Genomic DNA, 16,904 nt, shown 5'->3' with positions numbered 1-16,904 from the left:
TTTAAAGAAGAGGAAACTGAAGCTTGGAAAGGTAAAATATCTTTAGCTGTATCCGTTGCATGAAGTTAACAAGGGTTTTGAATCCAGAACCTGACCTTGAATGGAGATTATCTGACTTCAGATCTCACCCACAAAACCCGAGCTGTGGTGAGACTTTCCTGGGGTGATTTGTGTGAGAGACTGCAGGCTCAGTGTTGGTCAGCGAGGGACCCTGCTCTCAGCATGCTCTTTCTGCCTGACTGCTTTCAGAGTCTGTAGCAGCTGCTTGCAGGGTGAGAGAGGAGGAAGGGAGCAGTCTTGAGTCTCACCAGCTGTCTGACTCCCAACCCACAAAGAAAATGCTGGAGCTGTGACTTGTGTGTGTTTGTGAGTGTGTGTGTGTGTCACATGTGCATGACCACATGTGTGTATGTGTACATAGGTGGGGGCATCTGTGCCTGTAGATGCATTTCTGAATGTGGGAAAATCTCAATGCTGCATAATATTGTTTTAATGGAACTGTTGATCCTTAGAAATAAAAATGACTGACAGTTTTTAAAAAATGAATGTACATCTCATATAATTGTAATGAGATTTGGGATATCTTAATTCATCAATAAAGGGAAGAGGAAGGAACTCAATATGCTTCACCTCTCATTACTCAGAAATTTAAAAAATGGGTTCCAGTGAATTCTCAGGCTGGATTACAATTTCTGTTTCTATGGCAATTATTATAAAGAATGCCAAACTCATCCATAAAGATCAGCTAAGGTGTGAATGTGTACATGTTAGGTCAGCAATTCCCAACCTATTGTGTGCTTTAGAGTCATCCACCTAACATTTTAAAAATACTGATGCTTGACCCAACCCTAGATTGGCAAAATGAGAGCAATCAACATTTGAGCAATCAAAATGAGAAAGTTATTTACCCATATGTTGGGTGAATCTGATATAAGAAAGTTTGGGAACAATTCTGCTTATGAAAGATGCCACGATAAAGGAGATTCCGTAGTTATTCCAATGAGAGAATGTTTATAGAGGAAGACAGATAAGTGACTCTAATACAACATGGTGTGTGCTAGTATTGCCGCATGAAAACACAGGCGAGGGGGCAGGTAATCCTTTCTGTGCACTACAGATAACTTCTGCTCCACCTGCCACTTTGTACCCGGAGGCCAGAGGTGGACAAGCTAAGCTGATGCCCAGCCAACAGCCCTGTGTGTAGACTCAATGCTGCCTTAGTACATTTTCTCCAACAGCTTTATGCCCATGATGGGGAGAAGAGCAGAGCAAGGTGTGGGAGAAATCCCTGGCTATGTGCTCCATGACAGTCCTCCCCTCTGCCCCTTACTAGCAGTATGACCTTGACATGGCCTTGCTGAACTCTTGCTCACCTTTGCCACTTGGGGATAATGACACAACTGTAGAGTTCTCTGGGTGGCTGTGAAATGACACATGGACAGTGCTGAGCATACTACCTGCCGGGTGCGTGCAAATGCACAATAAGTGGCAGCTGCTATTACCAGCTTTTTCTGACCCACTCAAGATTTCTTCCCGAGAGATCCAAGATGGCTGATCACTAGCAGCTTGGGATTGTAGCTCCCAGAGAAAGCACACAGAATGAAAGGACGCCACACTTTCAGATGAATTTTTGTTACCCACGGACCGGAAGATTCCCAGCGGAGGAGCCCCACAGGTCGCCACGGCAACTCTTGTGCCCGGTGTCGTGGTTTTGCCCATGCCCCTGCGCGGCGGTTCTTGGTGCAGAGTAAATGGGACTGATTGATGTTTGGAGCTCCGGGAAGGCAGAGTCGCCCATTTACCTGATTGAAGAAGGGACTCAGGAGGGAAGCCAGACCGGAGATTCCCAGGCAGAAAAGCACCACGAATCTTGATGCCACTGTTTTGGCCGGCGCAGTGGGTTGCTCAGATTTCGGCGCTGGGAATCAACAAGTTGGACGTTCACTCAGAGACCTAATTTGAAAGTAGGCAATTACAAAGACAACAGGTGGATGAACTCACAATGAAGGGAAGAAACCAGCATAAAAAGGCTGAGAATACCCAAGATCAGAATGCCTCTCCTTCTACAGGTGATCACAGTTCCTCATCAACAAGAGAACAAGACCTGATGGAGAATGAGTACATTCCATTAACAGACTTAGGCTTCAGAAAGTGGATAATAAGGAACTTTAGTGACTTAAAAGAACATGTTCTAGCCCAATGTAAAGAAACTAAGAACCTTGAAAACCTAGACAATTTAGAGAGGAATATAAGTGAATTAATGGAACTGAAGAATACAATACGAGAACTTCGTGAAGTATGCACAGGTTTTAACAGTCGAATTGATCAAGCAGAAGAAAGGATATCAGAGTTCGAAGACCAACTTAATGAAATGAAACGAGAAGACAAGGTTAGAGAAGAAAGAGTAAAAAGGAATGAGCAAACTCTCCAAGAAATATGGGACTATGTGAAAAGACCTAATTTACGATTGCTAGGTATACCTGAATGTCATGAAGAGAATGAATCCAAGTTGGAAAATATTCTTCAGGATATTATTCAGGAAAACTTTCCTAATCTAGTAAGGCAGGACAATACTCAACTCCAGCTAATCCAGAGAACACCTAAAAGATATTTCTCAAGTAGAGCAACTCCAAGACACATTATTGCTAGATTCACTAGGGTTGAAATAAAGGAGAAAATTCTAAGGGCAGCTAGAGAGAAAGGTCATGTTACCCATAAAGGGAAGCCTATCAGACTCACAGCAGATCTCTCACCAGAAACCCTACAAACTAGAAGGGAGTGGGGGTCAATATTCAATATCCTCAAAGAAAAGAATTTTCAACCCAGAATCTCATATCCCGCTAAACTAAGATTTATTTATTTATTTATTTATTTATTTATTTTTTTGAGATGGAGTTTCGCTCGTTACCCAGGCTGGAGTGCAATGGCGCGATCTCGGCTCACCGCAACCTCCGCCTCCCGGGTTCAGGCAATTCTCCTGCCTCAGCCTCCTGAGTAGCTGGGATTACAGGCACGCGCCACCATGCCCAGCTAATTTTTTGTATTAGTAGAGACGGGGTTTCACCATGTTGACCAGGATGGTCTTGATCTCTTGACCTAGTGATCCACCCGCCTCGGCCTCCCAAAGTGCTGGGATTATAGGCTTGAGCCACCGCGCCCGGCCTAAACTAAGATTTATAAGCAAAGGAAAAAGAAAATTTTTCGCCAACAAGCAAGCACTCAGCGATTTCATCACCACCAGGCCTGCTTTACAAGAGCTTCTGAAAGAAGCACTACAAACAAAGGAACAGCCAGTATCAGTCATCCCAAAAACTTACCAAAACATAAAGAGTATCTCTATAATGAAGAATCTACATCAACTAATGGGCAAAATAGCCAGCTAGCATTAAATGACAATATTGAACTCACAAATATTAATATTAATTCTAAATTTAAATGGATTAAATGCCCCAATCAAAGACAGAGACAGATAAATTGAATAAAAAGTCAAAACCCATCGGTATGCTGTATCCAGATCTATTTCACAAGCAATGACAAATAAAGACTCAAAACAAAGGGATGGAGGAAGATTCACCAATTAAATGGAGAGCAAAAAAAAGAAAAAAACAGGATTTGTAACTTTCGTCTCTCACAAAATAGACTTTAATAGTAACAAAGATTAAAGAAACAAAGAAGGACATTACATAATGGTAAAAGGATCAATGCAACAACAGGAGTTAATGACTATAAATATATATGCACCCGATACAGGAGCACCCAGATACATAAGACAAGTTCTTAATGACTTATAAAGAGACCTGGACTCCCGCACAATAATAGCGGAAGATTTTGACACCACATTGTTAATATTCGATGGATCAACGACATAGAAAATTAATAGGGACATCTATAATTTGAACTTAGACCTGGAATAAGTGGACTTGGTGAATATTTGTAGAATTCTCCACCCCAAGTCCACAGAACATGCATTTTTCTCAGTGTCACATTACACCTATTTTGAAAGTGACCACATAATTGGAATATTGGAGGTGGGTTGCTCTTCAGCATTTGCATAGCATTTCACAGACTTGAATGAAATGTTGGTTGGCTGTTTGTTTGTTGTTTTCTTCCCTTGTTCCTTCCTGTCTCCATTGTTGAGCACAATTGTCGGCATGAAGGAGGTTTTTAATACATATTTTTAGATTGCATTCCAGCCCGAGCAATAGAGCAAGAGTCCTGTTCTCTCTCCCCCTTTTTCTTTCTCTTTCTTTCTTTCTCAAAAAAAAAAAAAAAAAAAGGAAAAAGGATTTATAGAAAGGCTTTTGTCTCTCCTGCTATGGATTAGTCCATGCGGGTGTTCAAAAAAAAAAAAAAAGATTTCTTCCCTTCGCCTTATATAATTCTTGATCCCAAAATATACAGGAAAAATACGGTTTTCTTGGCTAAACATCCCCATTTGAGGACAGATGAACTCTGCCTCTGCCTTCTTTGATGACCCTTAAATCAAAGGAGCATCTAGCCCTTTTCCCTCTAAGTCAGATGCTGGGAGTCAAGGTATGAATGCCTCCTGCGTAACTGGGGCCAATGGCAGTCCCCCTCACTTTTCTTATTCTCTGACTTGCTCTTTGTTGACTAAAAGGCAGAGTCTGATGACCAAAATGTCAAGTGTGAACTCTACATTTATGTACATGCATGTGTGTATATGTGTGTTTGTGTTTATTGCCATGTTTTGGGTCAAGGTTGTATCCCTGAGTTTCAAAATCTAGAAGAAAACGTACAACACTGTGTTCACTACTACCATTTTCAAAACCATTTGATATGTCTATAAAGTTTCTTTTCAGCATTTAGAATCAAAATTCCTATTAATGTGTGCATAAGTTAATATTTATTAAACATTGAATGCATTCCAAAGTTATTGAAAGTTATTTGCACATATTAAAAAAAATTCAACCCTATGCAGTTGATGAGGTAGATATTATTATCCCTGATTTATAGATGAGAAATTTGAGCCACAGAAGGTAGGGCTTGTGTCAGTTTTTCAATGCTCTATCTTTAAATGAAATTAATTTATATAAAGCACACATGTGCACATATGCATAAAATATAGAATGAAAGTTACCCACAATAATGATTAAAAATTAATAACCAAAGATTATCAAGAATTTGAAATTTATTTATACACACTATTCAACAATATAATGTTTTTGTGGTGTATACTATACCTCATGATTCCCATTTTACATGTGAAGAAGTTGAGGATCTGTGGTTCTTTTATGTGCCTAAGGTCATAGGAGCAAAGGGGAGTTTGCCCTGGTAACTTCCATCGAGGGCCCTTCTTATATCCCATTGCCTATGAAATGCCAGGGGTGAGCTGGGATGGCAGCACTCTAGTCAGAAACAGAGACTGCTCATGCCTGATTACTGGAAGGAGGCCCGAGTAATAGGCATGGGCAGGCAGGTGGGTAGATGTGGTGGTGAAAGCTTTGCATCTTGATTACCTCTGTTTTCTCAGTTATTGAGGAAGCACATCATTTGCTGAGGAGAAGATAGGGGAAAAGGTGTCAGAGGTTTGAGGAGAAAGAAGGTATGAAAAGGTGATCTAGAGAAAGGGAGAGTGAATGAACAAGGAATATGTAGTTTGATCACTTGAGGTTAGCAGTCAGGGATTTTAAATGAGACTAATCAGGGTGGCGGCCAACTGCATTCATCTGTGCAAACGCAGAAATGGAGCCACAGGGTCATTGAGTTTAACCAGCGTTGGAGTGTTTCAGACAAGAATGATGAAGTGATGGAGGAGCGTGGGAGTTGAGGTTACACGAAAGGGAGGATTACAATAATGGATGACATAATTTAATCTGAATAAAGAAGGAAGAATGTACACGAGGTGGTTGAAGGTCAGGAAAACAGTGGTAGAATAAATAAATTCTAGGCATCCAGCAGGTAGAAAATTGTCATGGTATTATTAGAAACAGTAAGTTGGGAAAGTAGGAGATGATGCTTAGATATTGGGATTCTTGAAATTGAGACCAAGGAGGGGTTGCAGATATTGGTAATCTAGGATATGACGGAGAGAAAAGGAGGACAGAGACGGGATTATTAGAGGAGAAAGGTCAAAGAGCTGAGTGACTTGATCTTAGTGAATACTGAAGTTACCAACAATTATGGAGAAGTGTTGGGAGAGGACAGTGATCCAGGGTCTGAAACGAGGAGGGAAGATGGGGGCAGAGCAGTATATGTACGGCTGTAGTAGGGAGGGAAGTGAATAGGATAGTCTCATGGCATGGGTTAATGAACTTATCCAAGTCACAGAGATGGTGAGTGGTACAGCTAGGTTTTAAACCTACTCAGTCTGGCTCCTGCGCCTACACTAACTACTCTGCTAATTACTGACAAGTGTGTTACTTTTCTGTATAAAAATTTCTAAATGAGTTTGTTTACCTACTACCACACATTAAATAGTATAATTGCATCAATATTTAGCTTTTCTTTGCATGATTTGTATGGTGAACGATACCATGAGTTTGAGGCCAACCATGGTGGCTCTCAGCTGTAATCCCAGAACTTTGGGAGGCACGGGCAGGAGGACTGCTTGAGTCTAGGAATAAGAGGCCACAGTGAACTGTGATTGTGCCAGTGCATTTCAGCATGGGTGACAGAGTGAGATCCTGTCTCTAAAATAATTAAAAAATTTTTAAAAATAGTAGTTCATTTAGCAACTGTAGGTACTATTGTATTGCCATTTTATTTTATTGAAACACTTCAACATTGGTTAAACGCAACAACCCTGTGTTTGAATAAATGACTGCAGCTGGCCACACACTGATTGGTCTCATTTAACATCCCTGATGGCTAACCTCAAGTGGGCTCTGAATACTGCTGGGTGATCAACATGTAATAACTCAAGGCACCATTGTATCCACATTTTACAAATGAAAATATAGTCATGCACCACATAATGACATTTTGGTCAACAATGGACCGCAGGTACAACAGTGGTCCCGTGAAATTGTAATGCTATATTTTTACTGTACCTTTTCTACGTTTAGATGCATAAATATTTACTATTGTATTACAGTTGCCTCCAGTATTCAGTATAGTAACATATTGTACAAGTTCACAGCCTAGGAGCAATAGGTTATACTAAATAGCCCAGGTGTCAAGTAGGCTATACTATCTAGGTTTGCGTAAATGCGCTATAATCACACAATGACAAAAATCACTTAATGATGCATTTCTCAGAATGTATCCTCATCCTTAAGAAATGCATGATTTTACTGAGGTTAGGGAAATCAAGGAACGTATCTGAGGTCATATAATTCAACGATTGCCTCATCCAGGGCTTAAATTCAGCTCTAACCCTCAACCTCATTTGCAATATAGTAGAGCTCTTTCTTGAGCACCTGCTATGTAATGGTACTACTCTGCACACTGTGGGTGTAGTTGTCATGATGACAAGGTCCTTTATATCTGATGAGTAGAAAGTAGTAACTAAATATATATAAAGGAAAGTGCAGGGTACCACGAGAGGATATAACAAGGAAATATAACCTAGTCTAGGAGCGCCAGGGAAGGCCTATTTTAGAAAGTCATTTTTAAGTTAGACTTTAAGAATACTATAAGTTGTCCAAGTAAGTAGCAGTCAGGGGACAGTGGATATGTCAGGGGTGGTGTTCCAGATAGAGAACCAACATCTGCAAAGGCCTTCAGGACCTACAGCATCCTATGTAAACTCTAGGCATCATTATTCATTATTATTCTTACTAACTTTTGATAAAGCCACAGGTTTATGAGATAATCTAGGGATCGGTCATTGCAAGTTCTTATTTGTCCCAGAACTAGCAATGATTGTGAAGACAGTGGCATGTAATAATCTCCCCATCTTGTCATTAGGATAAATTGAGGCATGTGATGGTTCAGTCAACTGTATGGTGGAAAAATTCATTTTCACGGTTCTTCTCTTCACCCCTTTTCCTGTATATTGCAAACTGCCTTTCTCCAGAAGCACTTTTAAATGAACCTCTATTCTCTCTTTGTTTCACTGCACCCTTCTTGCAGATTTATTTACCTAGTTTAAAAAGGAATATTTGCTTAAATGCTGTCACATTACATACAGATATATCCCATACTGGGACCCCAAAGTGTTTTGAATAGCTGGGCAGAAACTTTGGAAACCATGCTTCTACTAGAAACTCAGTGGGATGTGGGCCAGAGGCAGGCTTGAAAAGATGTGCTTTCATTTAACTGCAGACAAATAGTTCCATTTGTAAAATGTTCCTTTTATGACAGGTAGAATATGTAAGTCCAGAAAAAGCTTATCGTTTCTAAAAGCCCATAATGAAATGCCCTATTCATCATTGCTTGTATGAAACATCCCATCTGTGCTGGACCGTATCAAAGAGAATACACACACACACACACACACACACACACACACGTACACACCCCATACCTGCATTCATATATACACATGTATTTGTGCATATATGAATGCAGGTATGGGGTGTGTATATGAATCTGCTCAGATACATGTGTATATATGAATGCAGGTATGGGGTGTGTGTGTGTGTATTCTCTTTGATATATACACATATATACATATATTCTCTCTCACTCTGCTTATCTCTCTACTTTTCCTTCTTTCTTGCTTGCTCTCTTCTATCTATCTATCTTTCTATCAATGAATCAATCATCTGCCTACCTATCTCTCTATTCCTATTCCCTCTCCCTGGATGGCAAATCTTATACAAGGAGGCCTATCATCAGACATGCTGGCCAACAGATTCTGAGCTCTGTTTCCAAATGCCACAGTTAGGTGGAAAGCTGGGACTAGCACTTGATCAAAAAGTGATATTTAAAGGACCCTTGTTAAAGCAAGAATAGCCCATTGCTGCACTGAGAAAGCCCATATGAAGGGAACATCCAGTCAGGCTGGTCATGCAGGGTCTTTACTCACTCACTAGGTTACAGAGTGAAAAAATGCTCAAGCTATCAGCGTAAAGGCCAAGCATCAGGTCAAGTCAAGGCCACAGCCAGCCTCTGGCCCAGCACGTCACCTAGACTAAGGGAAAAATCCCTGCAACAGTGGATGTGTCCTGAGTGAGGAGGAGAGAGAATTGGGAGAGAAACCAGAAAGCTTGGAAATTGCCAGTGCTTAGAGAAGACTCTGAATAGACTGTGGGTATTGTGTGAGACAGGAGGAGGAAAGAAAAGGCAAATAAAGGATTACTACTAGTTCTCTGCATACGCGTTTGCATGTGTGCCTGCTGGCTGCTGTGCATCCGTTAAACGGGCTTCTCTGTGGCACAGGCTACATATTCCTGCATGGGCATGAGTCTGTGATGCTTCCTGTGATGTACCTGAATGGGAGCCAACTGCAGCTGCCCACATGAGACGACAATCTTCAGGGTCTTTATTTGCTAGAATGAAGAGCTTAACAAACAAACAAACAAAAATGCTCTATTCTGACTAAGAAGATGTGAGCGGTTTGCAGTGCATTGAGAGAATATTAGAGACCACATGTCCAAGTGGATACAAGAGACTGAAGGTTCCTTCCAATGGCGAGGTTCAACCTCCTGCCCCACATCTGACCTGACACCATTCGTGGGCTCCTAGTGCCCTTTCCACAAAGGAATATTGGCACAGTCTGCTCAATAATGCTGCTCACTCCTAATGGAGGCAATTCTCTTACCACTACAAGCAGATTGAAGCTGAGGCTTGCCATTCACACTCCTTCCCAGTTCTAGCCCAGATAACCATACAGGAGTTGCTATCTTTTTTTTTTTTTTTTAAGACAGAGTCTCACTCTGTTGCCAGGCTGGAGGTGAGGTGATCTCGGGTCACTGCAACCTCTGCCTCCTGAGTTCAAGAGATTCTCCTACCTCAGCCTCCCATGTAGCTGCGACTACAGGCATGCACTACCAAGCCCAGCTAATTTTTGTATTTTCATCATGTTGGCCAGGATGGTCTCCATCTCTTGACCTCATGATCAGCCCACCTCAGCCTCTCAAAGTACTGGGATTACAGACGTGAGCCTCCGCGCCCAGCCGAGTTGCTACCTCCTTAGAAGCCTCTGCTTACCTGGCTGAGAGATTGGGCCAGGTTGCTCGTCTGACTGGAAGTATGTCAGGCAGTTCTTCCACAGGTTATTTTTTTTCCTAATGAGGAGACAGTGTGTTTCCTCTGTGGCCCATACTGCTGGAGGCCATCTCCACCATGTGTCTTAGCTGTTTGGAATGAATCCCATAGTCTGAGAAACAGAGCAAAGGGAGGCGAGGGACACCTAGAAGGGCCCGTCGACCCTGCTTGCAGGCATCTCAGAGGCAACATCCATTTAAACCTGGATACAAGACTTCATGATACGCTTTTTTTTTAGTGACGCCTGTTGGGTTTTCTTACTTTCTCTTGCACTCAAAGAGCTCAAATACAGAGGCCTTTCTTCTTTCAGTGGGTCTCAAGTAAGTCTGTTTCAAATCGTTATGGGTGCTTTTATGTCCAGCTCCTCATTACTTTGCCCCTGCCTTTTCTTGTATGGCCATCTGTGGCTTTCTACTTGTGTGCACCGAGTTTCTCTGCCACACCCTCCGCTGTCATTCCATGCACTGCCAACACCAGCCTTCCCTGTACCCAGGATGGCGACTCTACCACCAACCACTACCACTTAGCTTTTTTCCTAAAAACCCCTTCCTCTTCCCTTTTAACATTCTCAGTGGTTTGTCTGAGTCTGTATGTGTTTCTTCACAAAGACTGTAGATTACTTTGAGGGCAAGAATCTCTTTATTCCAATTCCTGTTGCCTAATATCACAGTTCACACACAACAGGCCTCCACAAATATTTGCTAAATAAATCAAGTAAGATTTCTCATCTCTCTGGCAGATCATTCCGGACTAGAGGGAAGAAATTAAGTAAATTCCCGTTTATTCCTTTGCTAGTGCAATTTGCTGCTCGCTGACTTCTCTTGCCATTTCACAATACGCTCTTCCCCGCTTTGCGTTTAAAATCGGTACTGTAGAGTGAGTTGCCCAGTGAAGTGACCACTGGGTGGGAGGTGGGAGGTGGGAGGTGGAGTGTTGGGGCTTTAGCCTTTCCACACTCACATTGCCTCCTCTCTAGCCTATATGAAGACATCTACAGTTTGAGTTAAAGCCTGGTGTTGGCACTGCATTTGCACCGTAGGGCAAAACACTTCCTCCTCTATTGAAATTTGGGAACCACTCTTTATTATAGTATTTATATATGATGCGTGTATTTGATAAATTTAACTTACTTAAGCAGTCAGTGATTCTATGTATGGCACTCACTAAATGCCACACACTGTTCTGGGTATGTTAATTACATTAGCTAGTTCCTCCTCATAACAACTTTGTCAAATAGATACAGTTATTACCATCAGCCTCATTTTACAGATGCAGACATGGGGTTACAGAATGATTAAGGAACTTGCCCAAAGTCACAGAGCAATTGGTGACTAAGCTGGAATTGGAAATAGGGTAACTCCAGAATCCATGTCCTAAAACCTCTGTACCCTGCTGCCTCTAAATATAATCAGGGTAGGGTCTACACTGCACTCCCCTTCATCCTTCCAATTTGAGTTGATGTTCTTAATATTCAAGCCCCTTGAACAGGAGGTCTCCTTGACCTAACTTATCCAGCAACAGTGGATGTATGCTTAATAAATATATCCAAACTCATTGCTTCCTTAAGTTTGGCTTGAATACAGGTTTATTTGTGTCATGCTGCATAGCTAATTGTTCACATCGTATTCAATGCCAGTCCTAAGATTTGGCTCCTGAAAATATATTTTCAAACAACCTAGGAACTATGCCAACAATTAACTATAATTACACATTGTATCAGTTTCGAGTACTAGAAATGACTGGAAGGCAAAATGTATATTATTTAAAATGTTAAACTGACAGTAAATAAAATGTGATCCTACCCAAAATAGAGGTAAATAAAATTGCATGGCCCTCTTCCCTTTTTTATTGCCTTTTCTAGGTGTCTGGGATTACATGGAATATTTTTTGTTTCTCATGATTTCTAGACTTTTTCTTGAATTAACAGATATTTTTAGCTGCCCATAGACCACCATTTTTGTTCAGCAAAAAAGAATCAAATTCAAACTCTACTGTGTGAGTTCACCTACAATGAATAGAACAAACATAAAAGATACCTGGCGGGGGGAGGTTATTTGATGCAAGAGTTATTCACAGTACAGTGTTTGGATACTTTATGGAGCCAGTTCTTGCCTGTAAGTATTTCCACATTGAATCCCAGGAATAATGCATTTATAAATAGCTTAAATAATGAACACGTTCATCCAAGCCACTTCCTTATGTAGTTCCAATGGCTTTCCCTTGCAACAAATAAAGACCCTGGGTAATTAATTTGCTAGCTTGTTGGGTTAAGTTGGTGATTTTCAACACTATCAATATTTTGTAACAAATTTTTAAAAAATATATTTTATTGCATTTTAGTTTTGGGGGTACATGTGAAGAACATGCAAGATTGTTGCATAGGTATATACATGGCAATGTGGTTTGCTGCCTATAACATATTTTTTAACCCCTTTTATTGTGTAAATAAAATTTATGAATAATAAAATCTGTATATAAAAAATCTTAACAAATATAGTGTCAATATTAAAGGGAGATATAATTGATAATGATATAACTATGTTAAAATTTAATAATTATATCTTCATATGCTAATTATAATAACTATTTGATACTCCATTACAATAGAATAAATAATAAATTTGGCAGACATTTGTACCTAATGTAGATTCACCATAATGTAGTATGTAATATAATATGTTATACTGTATTATGATATGTGTGAGAGCAATATAGACTGATGCACTTGTGCTGTATTGGTGATTCAAAGTGATTATACAACATGTAACCTTCTCTCAAATTATAAAGTAGTTAAGGATCTAAAAAATTCGCTATGTATTGAAACTGTACTTTGTGCTTGTATGTCAATGGAGTTAGCATCTGTGCTCAAATCATTAGAAGCAGGTTTTCAAAACCTAAATAAATGTCATGCATGACATTCAAAAGCTTGTAGGATATGGGGAAATTTTTGTTCTGCAGAACTGTCCTGAGCAGTGCACTATTCTAGCCATCCTAGCCCTACCTTCTAAAGGGCAATAGTGACCTTCAGTCATTGTATCATCAAGAACAACTGCCATTCATTATCAAAATGCCCTCTATGGGGTGATACCCTCTGCATTGAAAACCACTGGATTAACTCCTAGTATTAGAATTAGCCCCAAATAATAATTGTAATTTATTCTCCTGGCTTTTTGTAATCCTTGAAAAAAAAGGAATGTCTACAGTAAAATCGTCAATAATTGGGTTAGCTATGAGACTGTAAGTTCCACAAGTGTAAGGGGTAAATCCACCTAGTGTGTGCAATAGTTCAGCATTTAACACAGATCTGGGCTTTGCTAAGTCTTGCTTTAAATAATGGGCTTAGAGGTCTTGGTTAGTGAAAAGATATACACTATTTAAAATAAATAGTCTTGTTACTTTCTAATACATATGACAATACGTAGATGTTCACTAGAATTACAGTTAAGAAATACTTGCAAACATGATTTCAATTGTTTCGGTTTGAATGAGTGACATTAAAATGTTTGAAGATGTCTGTAATTCTATCAGAGATCCAGAATCCTCTTGTCATTTTGAATATGGAAAGAAAACATGTTGAGTATACCGTATGAGCCGCAGTCTTGGCCTAAGAGGTTTGCTTAATCTTCACAATGGTCTGTTAGGTAGCTATCATTTATTAACCCTATAGGAAATTACGATGGGCAAGCAAATTATCTGTCAATAGTCAGACAGTTGGTTCAATGTCAGAATGGTGCTTAAACCCAGAACTGTCTGATTCCCAAGAAATCATGCTGCTCTCCTTCTTCCTCCTCCTCCTCCTCCTCCTCCTCCTTCTTCTTTGATAGAGTCTCACTTTGTCATCAGGCTGGAGTGCAGTGGCACGATCTTGGCTCACTGCAACCTCCGCTTCCCAAGTTCTCCTGTCTCAGCCTCCTGAGGAGCTGAGACTACAGGCGCCCACCACCATGCCTGGCTAGTTTTTGTATTTTTGGTAGAGATGGGGTTTCAACATGTTGGCCAGGCTGGTCTCGAACTCCTGACCTTATGACCCACCCTCCTCAGCCTCCCAAAATGCTGGGATTACAGGCGTCAGCCACCGCGCCTGGCCTTTCATGCTGGTCTTTTTAAGGGAGGCCAAGCTAGATTTCTGTAAACCTACATCCAAAGGACCATGAATTATGAATATGTGAGGTCTGTCTTCATATAATTTTACTCTATATGTATATAGTTCCAGTTGTCATGGCTTTTAAATGCCATTTTTCTAGTAGTACAGTGGTTTTCACCTTGATTGTGTTCTTTGTCTGGTCCCAGGTTTCAAGTTCATGTGTGAGCTCATATTAGTGAATTTCTTAAGGGCAGGGGCTCATGCCCTGGATGGCTGGGTCTCTACAACCTAGCACGGTGCCTGGCACAAAGTAGGTGTTCGGTGAGTATTTGTTGAGTTGAATCTAATTGAGTGATGTTTCTTCTTTTAGGCCATGGCCTTACACAATATTTCAGCGAGGCTTTGACCTGGTTTTGGGAGAGCAGCCTTCTGATAAAATATTCAGGTAAGTGATCGTCTAGGGACTTGGCTTATGTATGTGTGCAAACCCTGTGTTCCACTTCCCCCCGGACTTACTTTCCTAATGGTAAAGTATAAAAAGGGAAACACCTTTAGCTGTTACCGCCACCTACTAACAAAAGTGCTTACCCCTAGTCATGCCCAGGGGCGACATAGAGGACTTGGAGGTCAGGCAGATTCTGTTTGGGCCCTGGCTTCCCTCTTGGCCAGTTCTGTGAACCTCACTCATTTACCTAACCTCTTGAAGCCTCCAGTCTCTGCATGTGTTAAATGGGGCTATATTTCATGCCTGGCTAGGTTATTATGAGGGATAAATGAGATAATGCAGGGAAAGTCCCTGGCACAGAAACTGGCACAGAGTAGGCAATTAATGTCAGTTTCTGCCTCTCCATTTTGCATCTAATTTGCACCTTCCTCATAGAATCTTAAGTTGTTCAAAATGAATCTCTCCCGCCCCTGCCTTCCCCTTTTCTAAACTCTGCCTCATTATTATTTTCTTTTACCTACTACTTTCCTGATCAAATTGGATGTTTCTAGTCCCTCCCAAATTTCTACCTACATACCTGGGAATAGCATGTATTAGAAAGGCCCACAGCAGAGGAATAATTTGAGTGCCAGCCAGGAATGATTAGATTTTTATAAAGTTTAATTCATACTAGACCTTAGCTGGAACAGTTTATTTCCAAAATAAGATCTTATCATCCATTCATTTTGTAAGTCTATCATTCACTTAACATACATTTGCTGAGCTCCTTCTAAGTGCTTGGCTTGACAGTATGGACGTGAATACATGTCCTCCTTGAGTAAGTCCTCTAGTAGAGGAGGTAAATAGTCCTGCACAGGCGGCTGATGGAAAAGGATGAATTCAGCTACTGCATGCCTTTTCTGCAGAAATGGTGAGCAGTGCAGGGCAAATGGAAGACTTGCACCCATACCGTTTGCTGAGTCTTACTTATTCACTGCCACCTTTCCAAGCCCCTTCCCAGTCCATCTCTGTCAGCCATTCCTGGCCTAGGTGTCAATTTTTGCTCCTCCATTGCCTCTTAGAGCTTACCCTTCTGCAAAGCTTCTACTGCTCTTCCTGTAGCTCAGGGTGGACTCAGCTTAGCCACAGCCATGTTCTCCTAAGGCACGTTCCCAGCTAGAGTGCAGATTCACAGAACCACTTCCTCAGAGGGCTTTCTTTTGTCCTTTTCTCTCCTGAGTGTCTGTCCCAGGGAAGGCTAGGTCATGCTGATGGCGTTGGCTACAGGCTGCTTTTGAGGATTTGTGCTGCAAGAGATGTCAGCTCCATTCCTTGGACTGTGACATGGGTATTAAAACTTTCCAACAAGGATTTATCATTCAGCTGATTTTTTCTTTCTTTTTCCTACTGCTGGTCTTCTAGGACTTCAAAGGGTGATAAAGATAAGGCAGATGAGGAACCTAGTGGAATCTGGCTGATTGATGTGGATAACTTCCCCATTCCCTAAAAGTCAGAAACTAACACTTTGAAAAACAAGGGCCTTAATAAAATTGCTAGTCAAACAAAACCTGCATGAAAACTGTTTCTGTCCCCACAAGCACTATTTATGTTTTTTTTTTTTTTTTTTCAAAGTTGCTGGCTGCCAACTGGATGTGATATCCAGGCCCTATAGAGGGGATCAGTTGTGTGGTTTGACCCATGAGGTCAGCTATCTCAGGAGCCAGTGAGTTAATCAAGTGATTCAGAATTTTTGTTCTTAACATGGAAATAACTAGCCTCTCAAATGAAAGCCATGGGTCACAATCTGTTTATTTTAGGTACCAGGAATTTTAATCAAAACCACTCTGGCATCTGAGTAAACAACCTACCAATGACCACTCTAAAAAATTCTATGACCTGGTCAGTAACTGTAATTGGCTACTTATTTGCACTATGCTCCCTCGTGATTTAGTGTCCTGTTGAATTCCAAGCTCCTGAACGTCTCTCTGGATTCTGAAGTAGAGTTTAAATTCTGCCATTTAAATATTTTTACTATTGAATGCCAACATACACCTTCCTTTAAATGAGCTGCTCTTCTAGAGAAGCTTTTGTTCTTAGTCGGATCTGTTTTCTGACTGATCCAATATCTGCAATAAATTGAATATCTCCCACTCTGCACACTTGCTCGTACCCTTTCCTCTAGCAAGAATGCACGTTTCCCTTGTAATATAAATACTACCAGTTTTATGGTCCAGATCAAGTCTCCACCAAACTCAGCATCTGTTGAATACCTACTAATGCAAG

The 16,904-nt window shown here is 40.8% G+C and overlaps 1 protein-coding gene across 3 annotated transcripts in view; it reads left to right on the top strand.

Annotated features, from left to right (window-relative positions):
• Positions 1-16,904, top strand: part of ASTN1 (astrotactin 1) — a 335,413-nt gene that overhangs the window by 211,724 nt on the left and 106,785 nt on the right. For all 3 annotated transcript variants that reach the window (XR_002478082.2, XM_021668017.2, XM_021668016.2), the window contains exon 9: positions 14,568-14,642. Coding sequence is in view for 2 of the 3 variants with exons in the window: in XM_021668017.2 (XP_021523692.1) it covers positions 14,568-14,642 (75 nt within the window). In the remaining variant the exon portion in view is untranslated. The remainder of the gene's footprint in view (positions 1-14,567; positions 14,643-16,904) is intronic.

This window comes from Aotus nancymaae, unplaced genomic scaffold (genome assembly GCF_030222135.1).
Source record: "Aotus nancymaae isolate 86718 unplaced genomic scaffold, 86718_ANA_hifiasm-v0.15.2.pri h1tg000108l, whole genome shotgun sequence".
In the NCBI taxonomy this organism is placed as follows: Eukaryota; Metazoa; Chordata; class Mammalia; order Primates; family Aotidae; genus Aotus; species Aotus nancymaae.
The sequence above is the reverse complement of the archived record's forward strand: the minus strand, read 5'-3'. Positions and strand labels throughout refer to the sequence as shown.